Source organism: Bolinopsis microptera, chromosome 13 (genome assembly GCF_026151205.1).
Source record: "Bolinopsis microptera isolate Bmic1 chromosome 13, MBARI_Bmic_1.0, whole genome shotgun sequence".
In the NCBI taxonomy this organism is placed as follows: Eukaryota; Metazoa; Ctenophora; class Tentaculata; order Lobata; family Bolinopsidae; genus Bolinopsis; species Bolinopsis microptera.
In genome coordinates this window covers 9,746,329-9,763,159 of record NC_087084.1, presented here as the reverse complement: position 1 = coordinate 9,763,159, position 16,831 = coordinate 9,746,329, and the positions used below count along the sequence as shown (strand labels likewise).

The 16,831-nt window shown below is 36.8% G+C and overlaps 1 protein-coding gene across 1 annotated transcript in view; it reads left to right on the top strand.

Moving 5' to 3' along the window:
• The first annotated feature begins 1,739 nt into the window (after positions 1-1,739).
• The window catches only part of LOC134825013 (transient receptor potential cation channel subfamily M member 2-like), an 81,524-nt gene continuing 66,432 nt past the window's right edge, over positions 1,740-16,831 (top strand). The window contains exons 1-5 of the mRNA XM_063837063.1: positions 1,740-1,745; positions 9,017-9,133; positions 9,386-9,415; positions 9,883-9,958; positions 12,541-12,588. Of these exons, the coding sequence (XP_063693133.1) occupies positions 9,054-9,133; positions 9,386-9,415; positions 9,883-9,958; positions 12,541-12,588 (234 nt within the window). The 5' untranslated portion in view covers positions 1,740-1,745; positions 9,017-9,053. The remainder of the gene's footprint in view (positions 1,746-9,016; positions 9,134-9,385; positions 9,416-9,882; positions 9,959-12,540; positions 12,589-16,831) is intronic.

Below are 16,831 nucleotides of genomic sequence, written 5' to 3'. Positions count from 1 at the left end.
AATCGTAACAAACGTTTTTCGATGTCTGCATCATGATCACGTTAATCATTAAAACATTTTCTAACCATGCAGTTGAATGAGAATTATAACTTAATTGTTTTCAGTAAACATTCAACTTAATCATTAAAACATTTGCTAAGAGTGTTAATATTAATTTGAATGAGAATAAGGGGTCGTTCACATATAATTACGTAATCAATTTTTGGACAACGTATTATTAATCAGTTTAAAAGCTCAATTTCATGTTCCGAATTAAATAAAAGAATAAACATCTCCGATGTATCTTACTTTTAGTTGTGTTTGTACGGTTTGGGCTAATTTAAAAAATCGTTCTACCCATGATAGAATAATAATGATTGTGAGACGAATTCATTAATTTAATTATTGAGAATTCATTGTGAATACCACACGGAATTTGTGAAAACAAAGAAAATTCCGCGTTCAAAAAAGAAGGTGTGCATTTGGCGCTAGTTTGACTCGAACATCAGTAAACTCTTAGATCCACCACGGCAAATTTAATTAATCAAATTATTGACTTGAAGTTCTTCAGATTAGCAGTTTAAAATCTAACAATAAAATGTGAAGCCACACCGTGTTTTTCGTACGATTTTATATTTTTCTATGATTATTGTAAATAACATTTTTAAGGCGTTAAGTGCAGGTGAACTCCCCAATTAATCATGTAATGCACCGCAGTCCCGCAGTAATCAGTTATATAGATTAATTAATAAATAATACTTCGATCCAATTTTACTAATTGTTATAGAGTTATAGAGACATATTAATTAATAAATAATACTTCAATCCAATTTTACTATTTGTTTATTAGTAACCTCTGTCACTAATGGGTGTGTGTTAACATGCGGAAATCATAATTTATAGGTCACGTCTAACTGTTACATTAGTTATATTAGTCTTACTACTAATACTATTAGTAATATTAGTCATATTATCATTTGTTATTACATTTTATTTACTTGTTTCGTTCCACAGCACCCCTCATTACATATTATCCATTATGCACATAATTACTCCACCAACATTAGTTGTTTGATAACTTTTACCAGCACGATCAGCAGCTCAGCTGTGAGATTGCTTTAAAAGTAGACATATCCTCATCTACAGATTGTTTCAGTAGAAGCTTGTGTTAAGACAGTACACAGTGCTAGGACGTCTTGTCTGACTTGGCTAATGGCTTATTTTAACTCTGTGTATCATTACTATATTATTGTGTTATCACACGTGTTTTAGTTGCTGTTATCTTACCGTGTAATATCCGGGGCGGGAAATTATTTATTAGCCGAATATTGTAATGTTTCTGGGGCAAAATTTGTAGTGTTCCCGTTTATTGCGACAAAGAAAAGGATTTTATCAGGATAAGGAATTGTTCAATTGAATTGTTCAATGGAACTGATGTATTGACAGGAACACCATACAATTTCCCCCAGAAAAATATCTTAATGCCTTCTGTTGATCACTAAATCACTAAATTAATTCCTAATTTCTCTATATTTTGTAGGTTGTATGTTCTTGTAACCTTCTGTTAGATAGCCTCATCTCTATTCTCCTCTTATCATTTTATTCTGTAGGTTGTATGAGGAGCAATGAGTTTATGCAGTGGAAATGCAACCTTTACTGACATGTAAGCATCCTAACTCTACACGGAGGACGCGGAGCTAGGGTACACTCCTGTAAGTAAAAACTAACACACTCCTGTAAGTATTACAGTAGTAGGGTACACTCCTGTAAGTATAAACTAACACACGGGGTGATGGTATTGATGTCTACTCTTGTAAGTTTGTAGGACAGTCCATTTTTCTGTCAGTTTGTCTGCCCGTTAGTTCGTTTTGTTTGTTTTTAAGTCGGTTGGTTTACCCCTCATCTTGTCTTATCTCTGTAAAGTTAGTTTAGTAATTTAACAGTTGTTTTAATGTCAGTATAACTCTTCTAACTTCTAAACCGCCCACTTGACCAACCTTGGTGAACTCGCTTGAGTTTCTCCTTTTAGCCTTATCACCCTCTGGTGTGAGGAGTAGTTAGCCTACTGAAGAAAACACAGCTCACAAGCAACACACGATCATGAATCATAATCCTCGTCTAGATTCTAGAAGCCCTACTTTTAGAGGGGGCCGAATGATCCTTATACGGATTTCTAACAAAGCAGGAGCTGGTTTACTGTAAGAATACTACACTTTTATAAGGGTGAGGTAATCCTCTTATCCCCAATACCTTATCTCTCATTTCCTGTAGGTAAAGTGTCGTCCTCAATAGATAGTAAAAGAGGAATTAGATGAAGTCACGATGTATCTTAGAGGCTTTTATAGAAATGACGAGATATAATACTAAACTCTGCAATTACAAGGCTCACCACTCACCAGTCACCTCCATCTCAGTCTGACTGTCTGTCTGTTTATGTCCTGGTTTATTTATCAGCCAATACACCAAGAGAATAGACCAACTTATGAAGAGGAGGCTAAATTAAATAGCTCTCAAACTTACCTGTACTACCTGACCACTTTCTCATTTACCTCGCTTACAATGGAAATATAGGCGGCTCTATTCAGTCAATGTTTAGAGATGTGTGTTTGGGATGTGTATTAGAGAGATGTGTGTTTGGGATGTGTATTAGAGAGATGTGTATTTGGGATGTGTATTAAAGGAATGTGTGTTTGGGAGGTGTATTAAAGGAATGTGTGTTTGGGAGGTGTATTAGAGAGATGTGTGTTTGGGATGTGTATTAGAGAGATGTGTGTTTGGGAGGTGTATTAGAGAGATGTGTATTTGGGATGTGTATTAAAGGAATGTGTGTTTGGGAGGTGTATTAAAGGAATGTGTGTTTGGGAGGTGTATTAGAGAGATGTGTGTTTGGGATGTGTATTAGAGAGATGTGTGTTTGGGAGGTGTATTAGAGAGATGTGTGTTTGGGATGTGTATTAGAGAGATGTGTATTTGGGATGTGTATTAGAGAGATGTGTATTTGGGATGTGTATTAGAGAGATGTGTATTTGGGATGTGTATTAAAGGAATGTGTGTTTGGGAGGTGTATTAGAGAGATGTGTGTTTGGGATGTGTATTAGAGAGATGTGTATTTGGGATGTGTATTAGAGAGATGTGTGTTTGGGATGTATATTAGAGAGATGTGTGTTTGGGAGGTGTATTAGAGAGATGTGTGTTTGGGATGTGTATTAGAGAGATGTGTGTTTGGGATGTGTATTAGAGAGATGTGTGTTTGGGAGGTGTATTAGAGAGATGTGTGTTTGGGATGTGTGTTAGAGAAATGTGTGTTTGGGAGGTGTATTAGAGAGATGTGTGTTTGGGATGTGTGTTAGAGAAATGTGTGTTTGGGAGGTGTATTAGAGAGATGTGTGTTTGGGATGTGTGTTAGAGAAATGTGTGTTTGGGATGTGTATTAGAGAGATGTGTGTTTGGGATGTGTATTAGAGAGACGCATGTATTAGAGAGATGTGTGTTTGATAAGAGCTATCCGTGATACCTTCACACAATAGCAGGGTTACAGGCTACTCATTCTAATATAATAACTACTGGGCTAAAGATCCAGCTCACACTCCCGATTACCCGACACTGATCCTTGTAATGATAGTCTGTGTCATTTTACGCGTATTGATCTTAAATTGAGTCGTGTATTATTATTGAGTCTCTTAAATCCCAAATAAATCAAAGATGTTTATTTTACAAGAGTTATTTTTTATTCTGATCATGACAACGCCCAATTCCCAGTGCTGGAAACATTTCTGATCAAGACAACGCCCAGTTCCCACTTCCCATGGCTGGAAAAATTTCTTTATAATTTGATTTTGGTTGTACAAAAGCATGATTAGTCGGGAGAATACAATTTATTATAAAATTCTGGTGGCATGGGGTTTTTCAATTATAACGCCATATTTTAAATATTGCTGGCATCCTTTGAGTAGAACCTCTACATAGCTAGCCAATAGTATCCGAGTGGAATTTAAAATAAAATATCGTATTTTTAATAAAATAAGGAATTTTCTTCATTTTCTCCTTCTTATAATGGAATGTATTGTCCTGTCATTCATGCTTGATGAGAAAAATTTGTTATTTTCATAATATTTTTCTCAATTCTTGTGCATCTTTCCTATCAAGCAATTGCTAAAGGAGTATTCACAATTGTGAACTGTGAAGTACAAAGTCAGTTAGGTTTGAACTTTTCAAGGCCCTCTGTCCTTATAACTTTATAACCGTGGTAACACAGGGCTCATAAAGTTATAACTCGTGGCTTTCTTCCAGATCTGCGCGCGTTTCTTTAAATATTCGATAAAACCATCTTTACGGCTGCTTTTTATGATTGCACAACTTTTGTTAACAGATTATGTTTGATAGTTGCTTGGAAACTGATGAATGAATCACCAGAATTTCCAATCCTCCGATCTCCTTATCCTTTGCGAATCGGTCACCAATCCATATTCCATACGTTCTTCGAAGTTTCCATAACATCTTTGATTTCCTTCAATCAAATTAGTTATTGAGATGCCCTTTAATCTTTGTATTCTGGGTAAAATTATCTTTATCCCGGTTGTTGCGACAAGTAAAAATGCTCTTATTAGGGAAAGGAGATTACTCGACGTTTCAATGTAACTACATCGTATTCATGATCTCAAATTATTTGTTATATAGTAGTGTTGAAAGTATGAAGTATTTTGTTTTTAATACTTTCAACACTACTATATAACAAATAATTTGAGATCATGAATACGATGTAGTTACATTGAAACGTCGAGTAATCTCCTTTCCCTAATAAGAGCATTTTTACTTGTCGCAACAACCGGGATAAAGATAATTTTACCCAGAATACATTACAACAATGCGACTCATAAATAATACTCCAATCCGGATTTTACCTTTAATCTTTATTTGATTCTTTAACACAAATACATGCGCTTATTACCAGAGTAGTTAAAAGTATAACTATACCCAGGCATATGATCAAGACAAGAATTATGCAACGACCTGTGTTAGTAGTAGCTAAGTATTAGTGAGAGACCTGTAGTAGTAGTAGTAGTAGCGGTGTGAGAGAGCTGATTTGCATAACCTTAACAATATCCCCCCACTCTGGTTAAGCACATTACACGGCTCCTTATCATCCCTTACACTCCCCCTCTCTCTCTCTAGATCTCTTACATTACACTCCCCCTCTCTCTCTCTCTCTCTCTCTAGATCTCTTACACCACAAGTCACCACCAGAGTGAACACGTAGTGTGTTTAGAGGTCGCGACAATGGTCATGCTGCACGTCTTTCACTAAGTTGTGCCTACTGCCTAGCTATAACTGTAAAAGTCGTGACGTATGGCACAGGAATACAAGGAATACAAGGAAAACAAGGAAAACAAGGAATACAAGGAATACAAGGAATACAAGGAATACAAGGAATACAAGGAATACAAGGAATACAAGGAATACAAGGAAAACAAGGAATACAAGGAATACAAGGAATACAAGGAATACAAGGAATACAAGGAATACAACAAGAAATGCGGCCGCTTTTCTTTTGTGGATGGCCGCTCAATTTCCCGATCCGTGATGGCGTATTTATCATATTCCATACAACCTGGGGACGGCCCAGTCTTTACTGTTTTTATAAACATGCCAATATGGCGAAGTGACATGCCGACTGCCGCCCAGTTAATATAATTCAATATTGAATTTGAAAATCATGTATATTTCTATGTAACCATATTTTTATTGGTTATGCAACCTGACACGGATCTGTGCAAGAAAGTACTTCTAACTCAAAATAATGATAATATGCTATCAATTAGTGCCTAGTGGGATACGTACATGATGAAATTAATAATGTACTTGGTTGGTTCAGCGCCGCGCGCCAACAATTATATAATTCAGATTATCACGCAAAATAACTTTGCGCAGGTAGGAACGTGGGCGGGCACGTATTCACGCACGCTCGCACGGTCGCAAGCTACCATATACAAAAAAAAACCTCGTTCGCTAACCCTTGTCCTTGACTCTTTTGTGCCTTCGGCACTTTGAGTCATGGATCGGGAAAAAATATATATTAAAATAATAACAATATCATAAGATTCTTGAGAAAATAAAGGCACAGTGTGTTAAGAGGCACACTAGTGACAAGACTCATGATGACGTAAGTCAAGGTCAAAAGGAAATCGCGGCACGTGCAGAATCGCGATTTTTCCTATTCTCCGCGACAAATCGCGATTTTTGACCGTCAAATCGAGATTTTCTCAGTTCCTCGCGACAGATCGCGATTATTCCAGTTCTCTGAGGACCAAATTTGCGCATCCTCCTTTAAATCCGAATGTAGGTACGGACCGAAAAATTATTTTCGGCTCATAATGATCAGGGTAGCATGAAACATGAACAAAAGTAGTTTCCAGAAAAACTTTGAAAATAATTTCGATTTAGAAAATTTTCGGTCCGAGTCATTCTCGATAGGTATAAGCTTATAAGGAAAGTGCCTCAATATGTAAGTTACTCTCCTTGTTTCTATATAAACATAACTTTTATAATAATTCTTACGTAATAATTATAATAATTTTCTATTATCACTAGAAGCCGCACAGACCTACTATCTGCACACAAACCAACTAGCAATTGTCATTACTCTAATCCTATGAACCAGTGTAGTACACTGGCAGTGTACCCCAAATTCATAATTCGTGTAACAACGAGTAAGTTACAGCTTGAATCGCTGGTGTTTATTTGTCTAAGTTGCTATACAAATTGTACATACTCAACACATATTTGACCAATATAACTTCCAGTTACCAGTATGCTGTTTTATAGCAATAATATATTCGAGATTATGTTATACTAGTGTAACCAAGGCCTACGGCCGGGACTTCACTATCACCGTTGAAATGCAAAAGTATAAACCCGCCTATACTATTATATTCTAAAAACTCATTACATTTTGGTAGTTAAAACGGTGCAAAAGTATGAAATCGCTCAGTCAAAGTATACTCAGAGCTCGTCCGGGATACCGGCCGGGATTTGGCGTTTTTGTCCCGGCCGGGATTATCGTTCTGGCCGGGATATTAGCCAGGATTTTTAAAACAGAATTTCGATCTTTTTAATCCAATTTAGCTTCAAATTCATATTTACAGCCATGTACCTCTTACCGCTTTCTAACTTGACAATGTTTCAATCGTATTCATCATGAAGAAGAGTCTGTTTAGATCTTAATACTACTCAGTGCACACTAACGATTATTAATATAAATGCTATTGTTTTGCCTGACGAGCCTGTCGCTTCCTAATCTAACTATACTATTTTTGGCCTAAATAATCACGATTTTCTTTTGTCCTTGGTCACAGTGTGTTGGGGCCTTAATACAAGCTCTCCACCTCCTTTTTCTCTTCTTACACTAGAGGTCTATCTGATCCAGCTAATTGTAACTCAGAAACTAGAGCTACTGTTACAGCTACCAATAGAGCTACTAGTAACTATAGGTAGTTACTAGTAACTAGAGTTACTAGTAACTATACTAGACATTATGGTACTTGTTGCTTGATCTAAACCATGTCTTGCAGTGGTGGTACCCACTGTCCACTGTTATAGTTCACACTCTAGCTCTCTCTTACATTAGAGAGTAAAGAGTAGAGGTCTCTCCCAGCTCTCTCACATATAAAATCTCACCCTAATCTCCATAAGCTGTTTGTTTTGTCCTAGTAAGGTTGCCCTGCAATTGCGCAATAGTTTCTCACTGCACACCCGCTCAGCTGCACTTGATGACGTCACCAAACAGGTAGATACTGTGGTCACGTGACTAGTATCACGTGATCATGTGCCCACGTGACGAGGTACTCACGTGCATGGGCCATGGCTAAGACTTCTTTGATTGAGGGAGTTGATATAAACGCTTGGTCGTGTTATTGGTTTACAGATGTTTTCTTTATCGTGGTTAAGGCCATGTTTCTGTTGTGCAATGTCCAAGAAATGGCCTGCAATATTTATCTGAATAGATGTTATTTTCACAGTTTCATACAATTCATAGTCTTGATAAAACTGGTCAGTCATACTGGTTCTCGTTAATCTGGGGCCATATGACATTAGAACGGTTTACACAGCACACTAAAAAAGCCTTCATTTTCTCAAGAATCTTACGGAAGCTGCCCCCTATAGCCCCCAGCCGGGGCTTGCCTGTCCTGGCAGATAATCCTGGTTTTTAGCTGTAACCCCTTGGTTTTTCGAAGCACAAACAAATATCTATATATATGTAGTTATGCGACATATATTACACATATCTGCGTCTGCAATATCTTGTAAAGCCGATCTCACTTTGGAGCCATGAGTGGACTACCTGGACATAATTCCCTTTTCTTGCTGACTAACAGTTTTCCAAGGTAAACACGTGTGTATATTGTACATTGTATGTATTCTGTACATTGTGTGTATACTATACATTGTAAAATGTTCATCATTCTCACTTTGTAATCGGATGGTATTCAGTACCTGAGCGGTGTTTGTTATCATAATATTTGTTACACATAACGGCAATGGATGTGTACGTAATTGATTGTAGTATCTATTGGGTTCTGTATTGGGTTCCAGTTAAAATATTACTTTGTTAGCATATTGTGATCGGGTAATTCAAAACATGGTAACAGAAAGATAATAGATTGATTTATAGATTACAAAAACAGTCACAAAAATATATAATTCCAGACCCTTGCACATAATGTAACCCTCAGAGCTCAGGGCGATTATAAATTATGCAAACTAGCTCACAAGCTAGGGCACACAATTACACACAATTGCACAAACCAGCCCTCAGGGCGGAAGGCTCACACACTAATCCTCAAGGTGAAACATGAATTCGCACTCAAACTAAAACAAACTAACCCTCAGGGCAGAAGGCTCACACAAGGCATGGGGTCAGACCCATGGGCGACTTGAGGGGACTAATATCGACCGGTCGATATCAGTTGATATTAGTCGATATATTCGGGCTGACCCCACGCCTCAAGCGGAACACACCATTACACACACTACCCCTCAGGGCGGAAGGCGTGACGCCGAATAACAAAGTCTACGTTATGGCCAACCCGGACAAGGTTGACGAGAGTGAGGACCCTAAGAAAAAGAAGGGAGACGAACCTAAACCTGAGTCAACTAGGTACAGTTTGTTATCGTGATCTTACTGATTGTGGTTTAAAGTTGGATCATAAATCACTAATTAAGTAACGTGTTATGTACTGTCTAGAGCTTAAGCTAGGGTCCAATACTCCCATATAATAGCGCGCGCAATAACAGAAATAAGGATGGCGCCATATTTAACACTTGATATTGGCATTAATCATTAACGTGATTGGGTTTTCTACGTAATTATAGTTTAAAAAACGTTGTGGTTTATTCACTAATCCTGCAGTATTGATGGTAGCGTAGAATCCCTGGACAGGTACGAAGACTGGATCATTAAATCTTAGTTGAGAGTTGAATCTTTTTGAGTGTCTACGGCATTTCTATTGGTTAATTTGATGAAAGTCATATCTAAACATGTAACCTTTGCGTCCTAATATCTAAACTGTTTTATGACCAGTCTATTTTCTTTCTTGACATTCATCATTGACGGTAAATTAGTGAGTAAGCTTAAGTCTGAAAAACTGGAAATGCTATTATTCTCTCTTTATATTGGTGTTAAAATTCTTATCTTTTTCAGTCGAATTTTGGATCTTACTTTACATTCTCATAAATTCTTCTTCGGTGAAACATTAGTAGTGTTTTGACACACACGACTTTATAAGATAACTGACACGCACCAATAATGTTGCCATGGGTGGAAAGTCCCATTAATCGCAGTCCGATAGTTTCACTGCATCTAAGTATACGATGAACGATAACTATAACTGACAATTTCTTTTTCAGTAATGGAGGAGAAAAAGAGTCCGGCGTGGTCATCGAAAACAAGAACGTGGTTGAGATTGATATTGGGGCTTCCGAGGTACGTTATTATTAAGTTATCACGGTATACTGGTGCCTCTGAGGTACGTTATTATTAAGTTATCACGGTATAATGGTGCCTCTGAGGTACGTTATTATTAAGTTATCACGGTATATTGGTGCCTCTGAGGTACGTTATTATTAAGTTATCACGGTATAATGGTGCCTCTGAGGTACGTTATTATTAAGTTATCACGGTATATTGGTGCCTCTGAGGTACGTTATTATTAAGTTATCACGGTATAATGGTGCCTCTGAGGTACGTTATTATTAAGTTATCACGGTATACTGGTACCTCTGAGGTACGTTATTATTAAGTTATCACGGTATATTGGTGCCTCTGAGGTACGTTATTATTAAGTTATCACGGTATAATGGTGCCTCTGAGGTACGTTATTATTAAGTTATCACGGTATAATGGTGCCTCTGAGGTACGTTATTATTAAGTTATCACGGTATATTGGTGCCTCTGAGGTACGTTATTATTAAGTTATCACGGTATAATGGTGCCTCTGAGGTACGTTATTATTAAGTTATCACGGTATTCCGCGATATTCTGCAGTATTTGACCTACTTCCTTATATGGCCATGTCGCGTGATAAAAACAGTTTTTTAAGCTAATAACTGGGGGAAAATATTTTAACCCTATGTAATGTGGGGAGATTCGGAATCCGCGTTTAAAAACACATCAAACAAACTTGATATCGAGTACTTTAGCACGTGCTCGGAATTAATACCAAAATTATTACTTTAAATGTACTGAAAGCTTAGTAAAAACCTGCAGTTAATTCTGACATTTCCTATTTAACGGGTAAAGAGCGCTGATAAACACCGTGTCCTTTTTAGGAGAAAATAAATTATGGTAATAAGATATCAAACCTTGCATCCTCACTTTCACAGATCTTAAAGATAATCATTTCCACCGTTTTAATTTTACGGGGAAGCTATAATCAATCACTCACAACTGGTCATAAATGGTCACAAATAGTCACAACTAGTCACAACTAGTCACAACTAGTCACAACTAGCCCGCATATACCTACATGGATGTCCGTAACATTCCAAATTGTAGGTTAAGCAGTTTATATAACCTCTCTAGATCTTCATATGGTGGCCAAATTGCAGTTCTTCGTTTACGATTTAAAGGGTAGTAAGATGCTAAAGAGTAAAAGGGTTTATTATACATTTTCAGAATTTCGATCATCTTTACGATACCGTACTGTAATTATATCGTTACTAAATTTTAGTCACCGTATAAATAAGGAGCAGGGATATCTGGCGTTTGATGATTTTATGAATGATTTTAGTTGTTTGATGTTATAAAATTCCATGCATTGGAACTCTAGCTGTGCTAGTAGTAGTAGCCCTGGAAGAAGTAGTAGTAGTCTAGCTCACTGCTTAACTATAATACGCATTTACCTGGACCAGTGGACAACAGTTTTCCCATTAAGTAGTAGAAGTAGTTGAAGTAGTATAAAGGACAACCTAGGGGAACATTATTAGATCGTAGGTTTTGGAATATTTTTGATTTTGATTTTCGCTGGAACCTCCGTGCGATTGTTGTTCAAAGTCTAGGGGCGTAACGTTGCAATATGTTCAAAATTAATTTAAGTTCGCCAGATATCACCCTTGTCGAACTTCGGTACGTGTCGAACTAGAGTCCAAAATAGATTGATATCCGACTGTTTCCGGTTCAGCAGCCAAATCTCTAGACCGGTACTCGGTTACTAGTCGTTTGTGATAATATAAAGTGTGGTATTTGGTAGATATTCATATAGCGTACTCTACAACTACAATCTAGATATACAAAACGGAGTACGGGTTACCACGATAGTTTTTTATCTTTCCGCTTAGTCTATAATTCTGTTAAAGGGTCACAACGATAACAATTGAGTCTGAAGTCAATAATTTATTTCATTGAATAACATGTTCATAGATATGGATTATAGAGTTCGGACTTCGGTACATTTTAGACCTCATTGGATACAGCAGAAAAAATGTAAGAATGTACACTAGTTCGACAGTCGAAGTTTTCTTGTCGAAGTTTAGTCCGTGTCGACCATGAGTCCAGGTAGCGCACTTTAGTTCGACAGAGTCGAACATTAGGGTTTGTCGAACTACAGTACGGGTCGAACTAGAGTACGTGTCGAACTTGAGTACGGATACAGCAGAATAAGTGTGAGAATGTACTCTAGTTCGACAGTCGAAATTTTCTTGTCGAAGGTTAGTAGTAAAACCTTAGGTTTTACTACTAACAGTACGTGTCGAACAGTACGTGTCGAACTAGAGTGCGTGTCGAACTTAAGTACGTGTGTCGTGTATAAGTACGTGTGTCGTGTACCCATTCAAACGACGATTACCCCCGCCCAGCACAGCGAGGTCAGCGAGGCCCTTCGTTACGCCACTGGTGAAACCCAATTGTTTGATATCAATTACGAGAACATTCGAACTGAAATTTCAGTAATTTTGGTTTTATTGTTATGTGTCATGTGATGAGTTGTCTTTTAGTTAATGTACTGAAGGGGATTATCTAACTTAATTCTAACTAAGTTACTTAATTCTAACCGAGTAACTTAATTCCAGAAGGAAGAGAAGGAAGATCAAGATCCTGTTTTCCAGAAAAATAAAGAGGTTTGTCTTCTTCAATTCATTATTTTATACATTAGTTAATACTAGAAATAAGAAAACCCGTGGTCACAGGGAGGAAGCTAAGTTTTTATCGCATCCAAAAATATCCGTCACAACCGAAGATACAGCCGATTAAAATGTAATCGACGCTCTAGCTTACAGACGACAAACGACAAACAAACATAATCTTTCGAATTATAAATAAGATATTTGTACTAAAAGTAGGATTTTGTAGTAGCTGTATGATGTTGGTTTTAGGTACACACTAATCTTGGATTTGGCTTTAGTTGTTAAGGTACGATATGTCGGTTTTAGGTACCTATTGGACACTGGTGCGATATTTCTTGTTGATGAGGTCACTTTAGCTGAGTGGATAAAAGTGTCAACATAATATTGTGGTGGAAATATTCAAAATTCAGGTTATAAGTATAACGTAGTTTTCAATAATTGCATGCAATTTATAAAATTATTGAAAACTAAGTATTTCTCCAATAGAAAGTAAAATATAGTTTATAAAAATATAGTTTATAATATAGTTTATAATATTATATACTGCAACGACTATAAGTACAATGATATTTTCAGAAACTGTCATATTCTAGCCGCCAGAATTCTGCATATTATTTATCTTTACAAACTCGAACTTAACTGAACCTAGGGGATATATTCACTGTACGAGACCTTGTCTACGACCAGCCTTATTGCTTTACCCCTTCCCACTGCGTACGATAATGCAGCAAAATATTCCTCAACATTCATACTACATAATGACACTGTGTGTCGGTCTGTGAGTCTGCGAGTCTGTGTGTCTGTGTGTCTGCGAGTCTGTGTCTTTGTGTGCTTGTGTGTCAGTTTGTCCAAATTCCAATATTAGTGCTCCAACGATGCATACCACCGTAGCGATTTGATTTTCTCGGTTCAAACTGCTGAGAAACGGTTTCTCAGAAACCAAACCGGTCCATACCGGGATAATCTGTCCCGACCATGTTCAAATCCAATTCCCAGGATACAACTTTCACGTGGTACAAAAATAAGCTGAGACTGTCAACGAGCTTTTAGACGGCTGGGTCGAAACAGAAAACAAAAACGTTAGTTTTTGTACCATTTCACGGCATGTTTCAGTATTTTCACTCCACGAAACAGCCGTTTCGCCCTCAGTTCGATGACAGTCCCAGCCTGTTTCCCAGGCAAACTAGTAGGCGAGGACGTTTCAATTAATTTACAGTAATACTAAGGTATCTTTAAAATATTTTAGTCTACGAAATATTATGTAATCTAAGATAAAAGTTTAAATGCCCGAACAATTTTTAAGAATTTAAGACTAATTATTCACTGACCCTACAATTTCAATCCTTTCCAAACCTATGGAAGCTGTTTTTACGATTCAATAACCTCAACCTCTGTTTTTCTGCTAATGGCTCAACCACCTATCTTCGGCCTGATCTGGAAAGTAAAACTGGAAAAGTGGCTCTTATTACATCATCGGTTCACAGAAATGACAGATCGTTGAAGAAAATACCGGTCCTAATACAACTTGGCAAGTAGTTCAGCTGAGTAATTACCGGTCTCTGCCACTAAAAACGTTACAGATGGTTAATCGTTAATCGTAATGTACTGTGAGTGACATGTCAAGCAGTAGCTCTAAATCCACGATGCATTGGTTCATTTACCTTCTCATATTGGATTTTATCCTTTTAGACCCTATAGGATCTATTATTAGATATTCTTTATTTTTCTCGAAGTTTCCTGCAAAATACGCTTGCAGTCATTTTACTTGTTTCCAAACTTATTTATATTCACACTCATTCTTGTTTTGCAAGTAGAACGAATAAGTTTGCCATAGTTTAATTTACTGATTAAAGTTTATGCAAAGCCCTTAAACCTTGATAACAAGGCCCTTAATTAAACCTTGGTAACAAGGCCCTTAAACCTTGTTAATAAGGCCCTTAAACCCTAATAAAAGGCCCTCAAACCTTGATAAGTTAGTGAATGAGTGAATCCAATAGAATGGCAGCCTTACCAGAGGTTTTGTGAAGAGGACCAGAGCTGGAGTTAGAGTTAGAGTAAGAGTTTGAGTTTGAGTTTGAGTTTTAGTTTGAGTTTGAGTTTGAGTTTGAGTTTGAGTTTGAGTTTGAGTTTGAGTTTGAGTTACCTACCTATGTCACCTATGCTTTAACAACAGGGCCATCACATTGTGTGACCACCCCACAGAGAGGAGATCTCACTGTCATTCCTCCAGCAAAGCAGCGAGTTTGAGCTCCGAGGAGTGTATCCCCTGGTGGGTGGTGTATCTGGAAGAGATAGCATGAACATGATGAGTTAGAGTTAGATACAACAAGATACAAGGGCAGGTCTCTCCCGCAAGTTGGGATGGCCTGAGGTGCTTATCTCCTTTTCAATAACCCTAAGCCACTCTGTGCCGAGGCACTATACTAGCTGTAGGGGGGGGGGGTTAGTCCTACGAGCCAGAGAGTGTGTATCACCAGCCGAAGCTGTACCAAATCTCAGCTTGGTAAATGGCCGACTTGTTAGATTTAGACAGAGACTATCACTAATTTGAGATTAGTCACCCAGACTCTGTTACACAGTTAGTTAGTTAAGCTTGGGTTAATGTGCTTGTAATATCATTTTTATCGTTGATTAGAATACTTTGTTTGGGTTGCAGTACCCAGTAATGTTGTGAAATAGTGTAATTCATATTTAGTATTTTTTAAATTATAATTAGTATTTTTCTGATGATAATTATGACGTTTAATTTCTCGGTTTTTTATACTAAACATCTTCACGCTAACCATTTTATAATATATTACATTAATTTATCTGTAAAGTTTAAGCTTTTAAGGTATAATATTGGGATTTATGATAGGTATAACTTATTTTCGTTAATAACTTTAATATCAAGTTGTTATTTTGATCTCTCATGGGAACAATACGTTTATTATTTACGTCGAACATAAGAGTTTGTAGATCTTAGTATCATGGTCCTGATCGATTGTAATTATCTTATTTAGTTAATTAAATTATTATCGGGCAGGTGCGGGGTGCTCGTGAATGTCTGACCCTTAATGCCTCGCGTCCAGTGCGAAGGGAATCAAATAAAGCGTAAATATACCAGAACTTTGCTGAATCTCTTTTAGGTACTCTTTTGTTTCGTAGTTTACTTATGTCATTATATTATAATAGTTATTATAATTTTGAACCAAGCAAATGTATTTGTTAATTGTTCAAAATTATAATAGCTCTTATAATAAATATTAGTTGAGCACTTTGCAGCGTTGGAAACACTCACATTTGTAATAGTCAATAGTCATTATATATAAAAGTTATTATACATGATCGTTATTATACATGATTGTTATTATACGTACAATAGTTATAACATATAATAAATAATATGTATAATAATATAGTGACTAAGTTATTACACAGTGCTTTATTAACCACGTACAATCTAAATCTTACCTAGCCACGAATAGGAACGATTCCTTTTACATTACTGGACCAATAAGCACGGTGAGTTAACTCACGTAAATTACTAATTGTTATTATATTAACATATATAATATTGGCATATTGGCATATTGGTTATGCCCCGCTTACTAGTTTAGCTCTTTCTAGTCCCCTGCTACACGGCATGTAAACAGGGATTGGCTAGTTAGGGGCGGTCCGTGTAGGCCTTACACTGTGCTTTCAGCAATACTCATATATAATATATTATAATATTACCATATGATTTATATTACTAATAACTGCATGCTGCTGCATACTCGACCTGAATGATTCCCCCTATACCATTTTAAATGTTTACCTTTGTGTATACGGTAAGTTCACTTATTGTTATCATATTAAGTTTAACATATGTATAATATATATAAAATATACGGTTCACCTTACCATTGTGTAGATACAGAATTATACGAAAGAGACAGAATTCTGAAGCTAATTGTAGGTTGGCTACAAACTTGGTTATTAGCTTACCAATTTTGTAGTTGTCTCTTGACTGAAATGCCTGTATATACTCCTTTAAAAGTTTAAACGACACCAAACCGTCAATAAGTGACAAATAATTATGTGAATCAGCGACATATAATTAATTAATTATGCTAATTTTGTCGACTGTCCTGCAATCTGCATTGCCTTCCTCCAAATGTTTGCATACCTCCGAGCGTTACTACCATTGTACCTATATGTTATACGTTGACTTTATACGTTGACTTCTACTTCTACGTACTTCTACGTACTTATG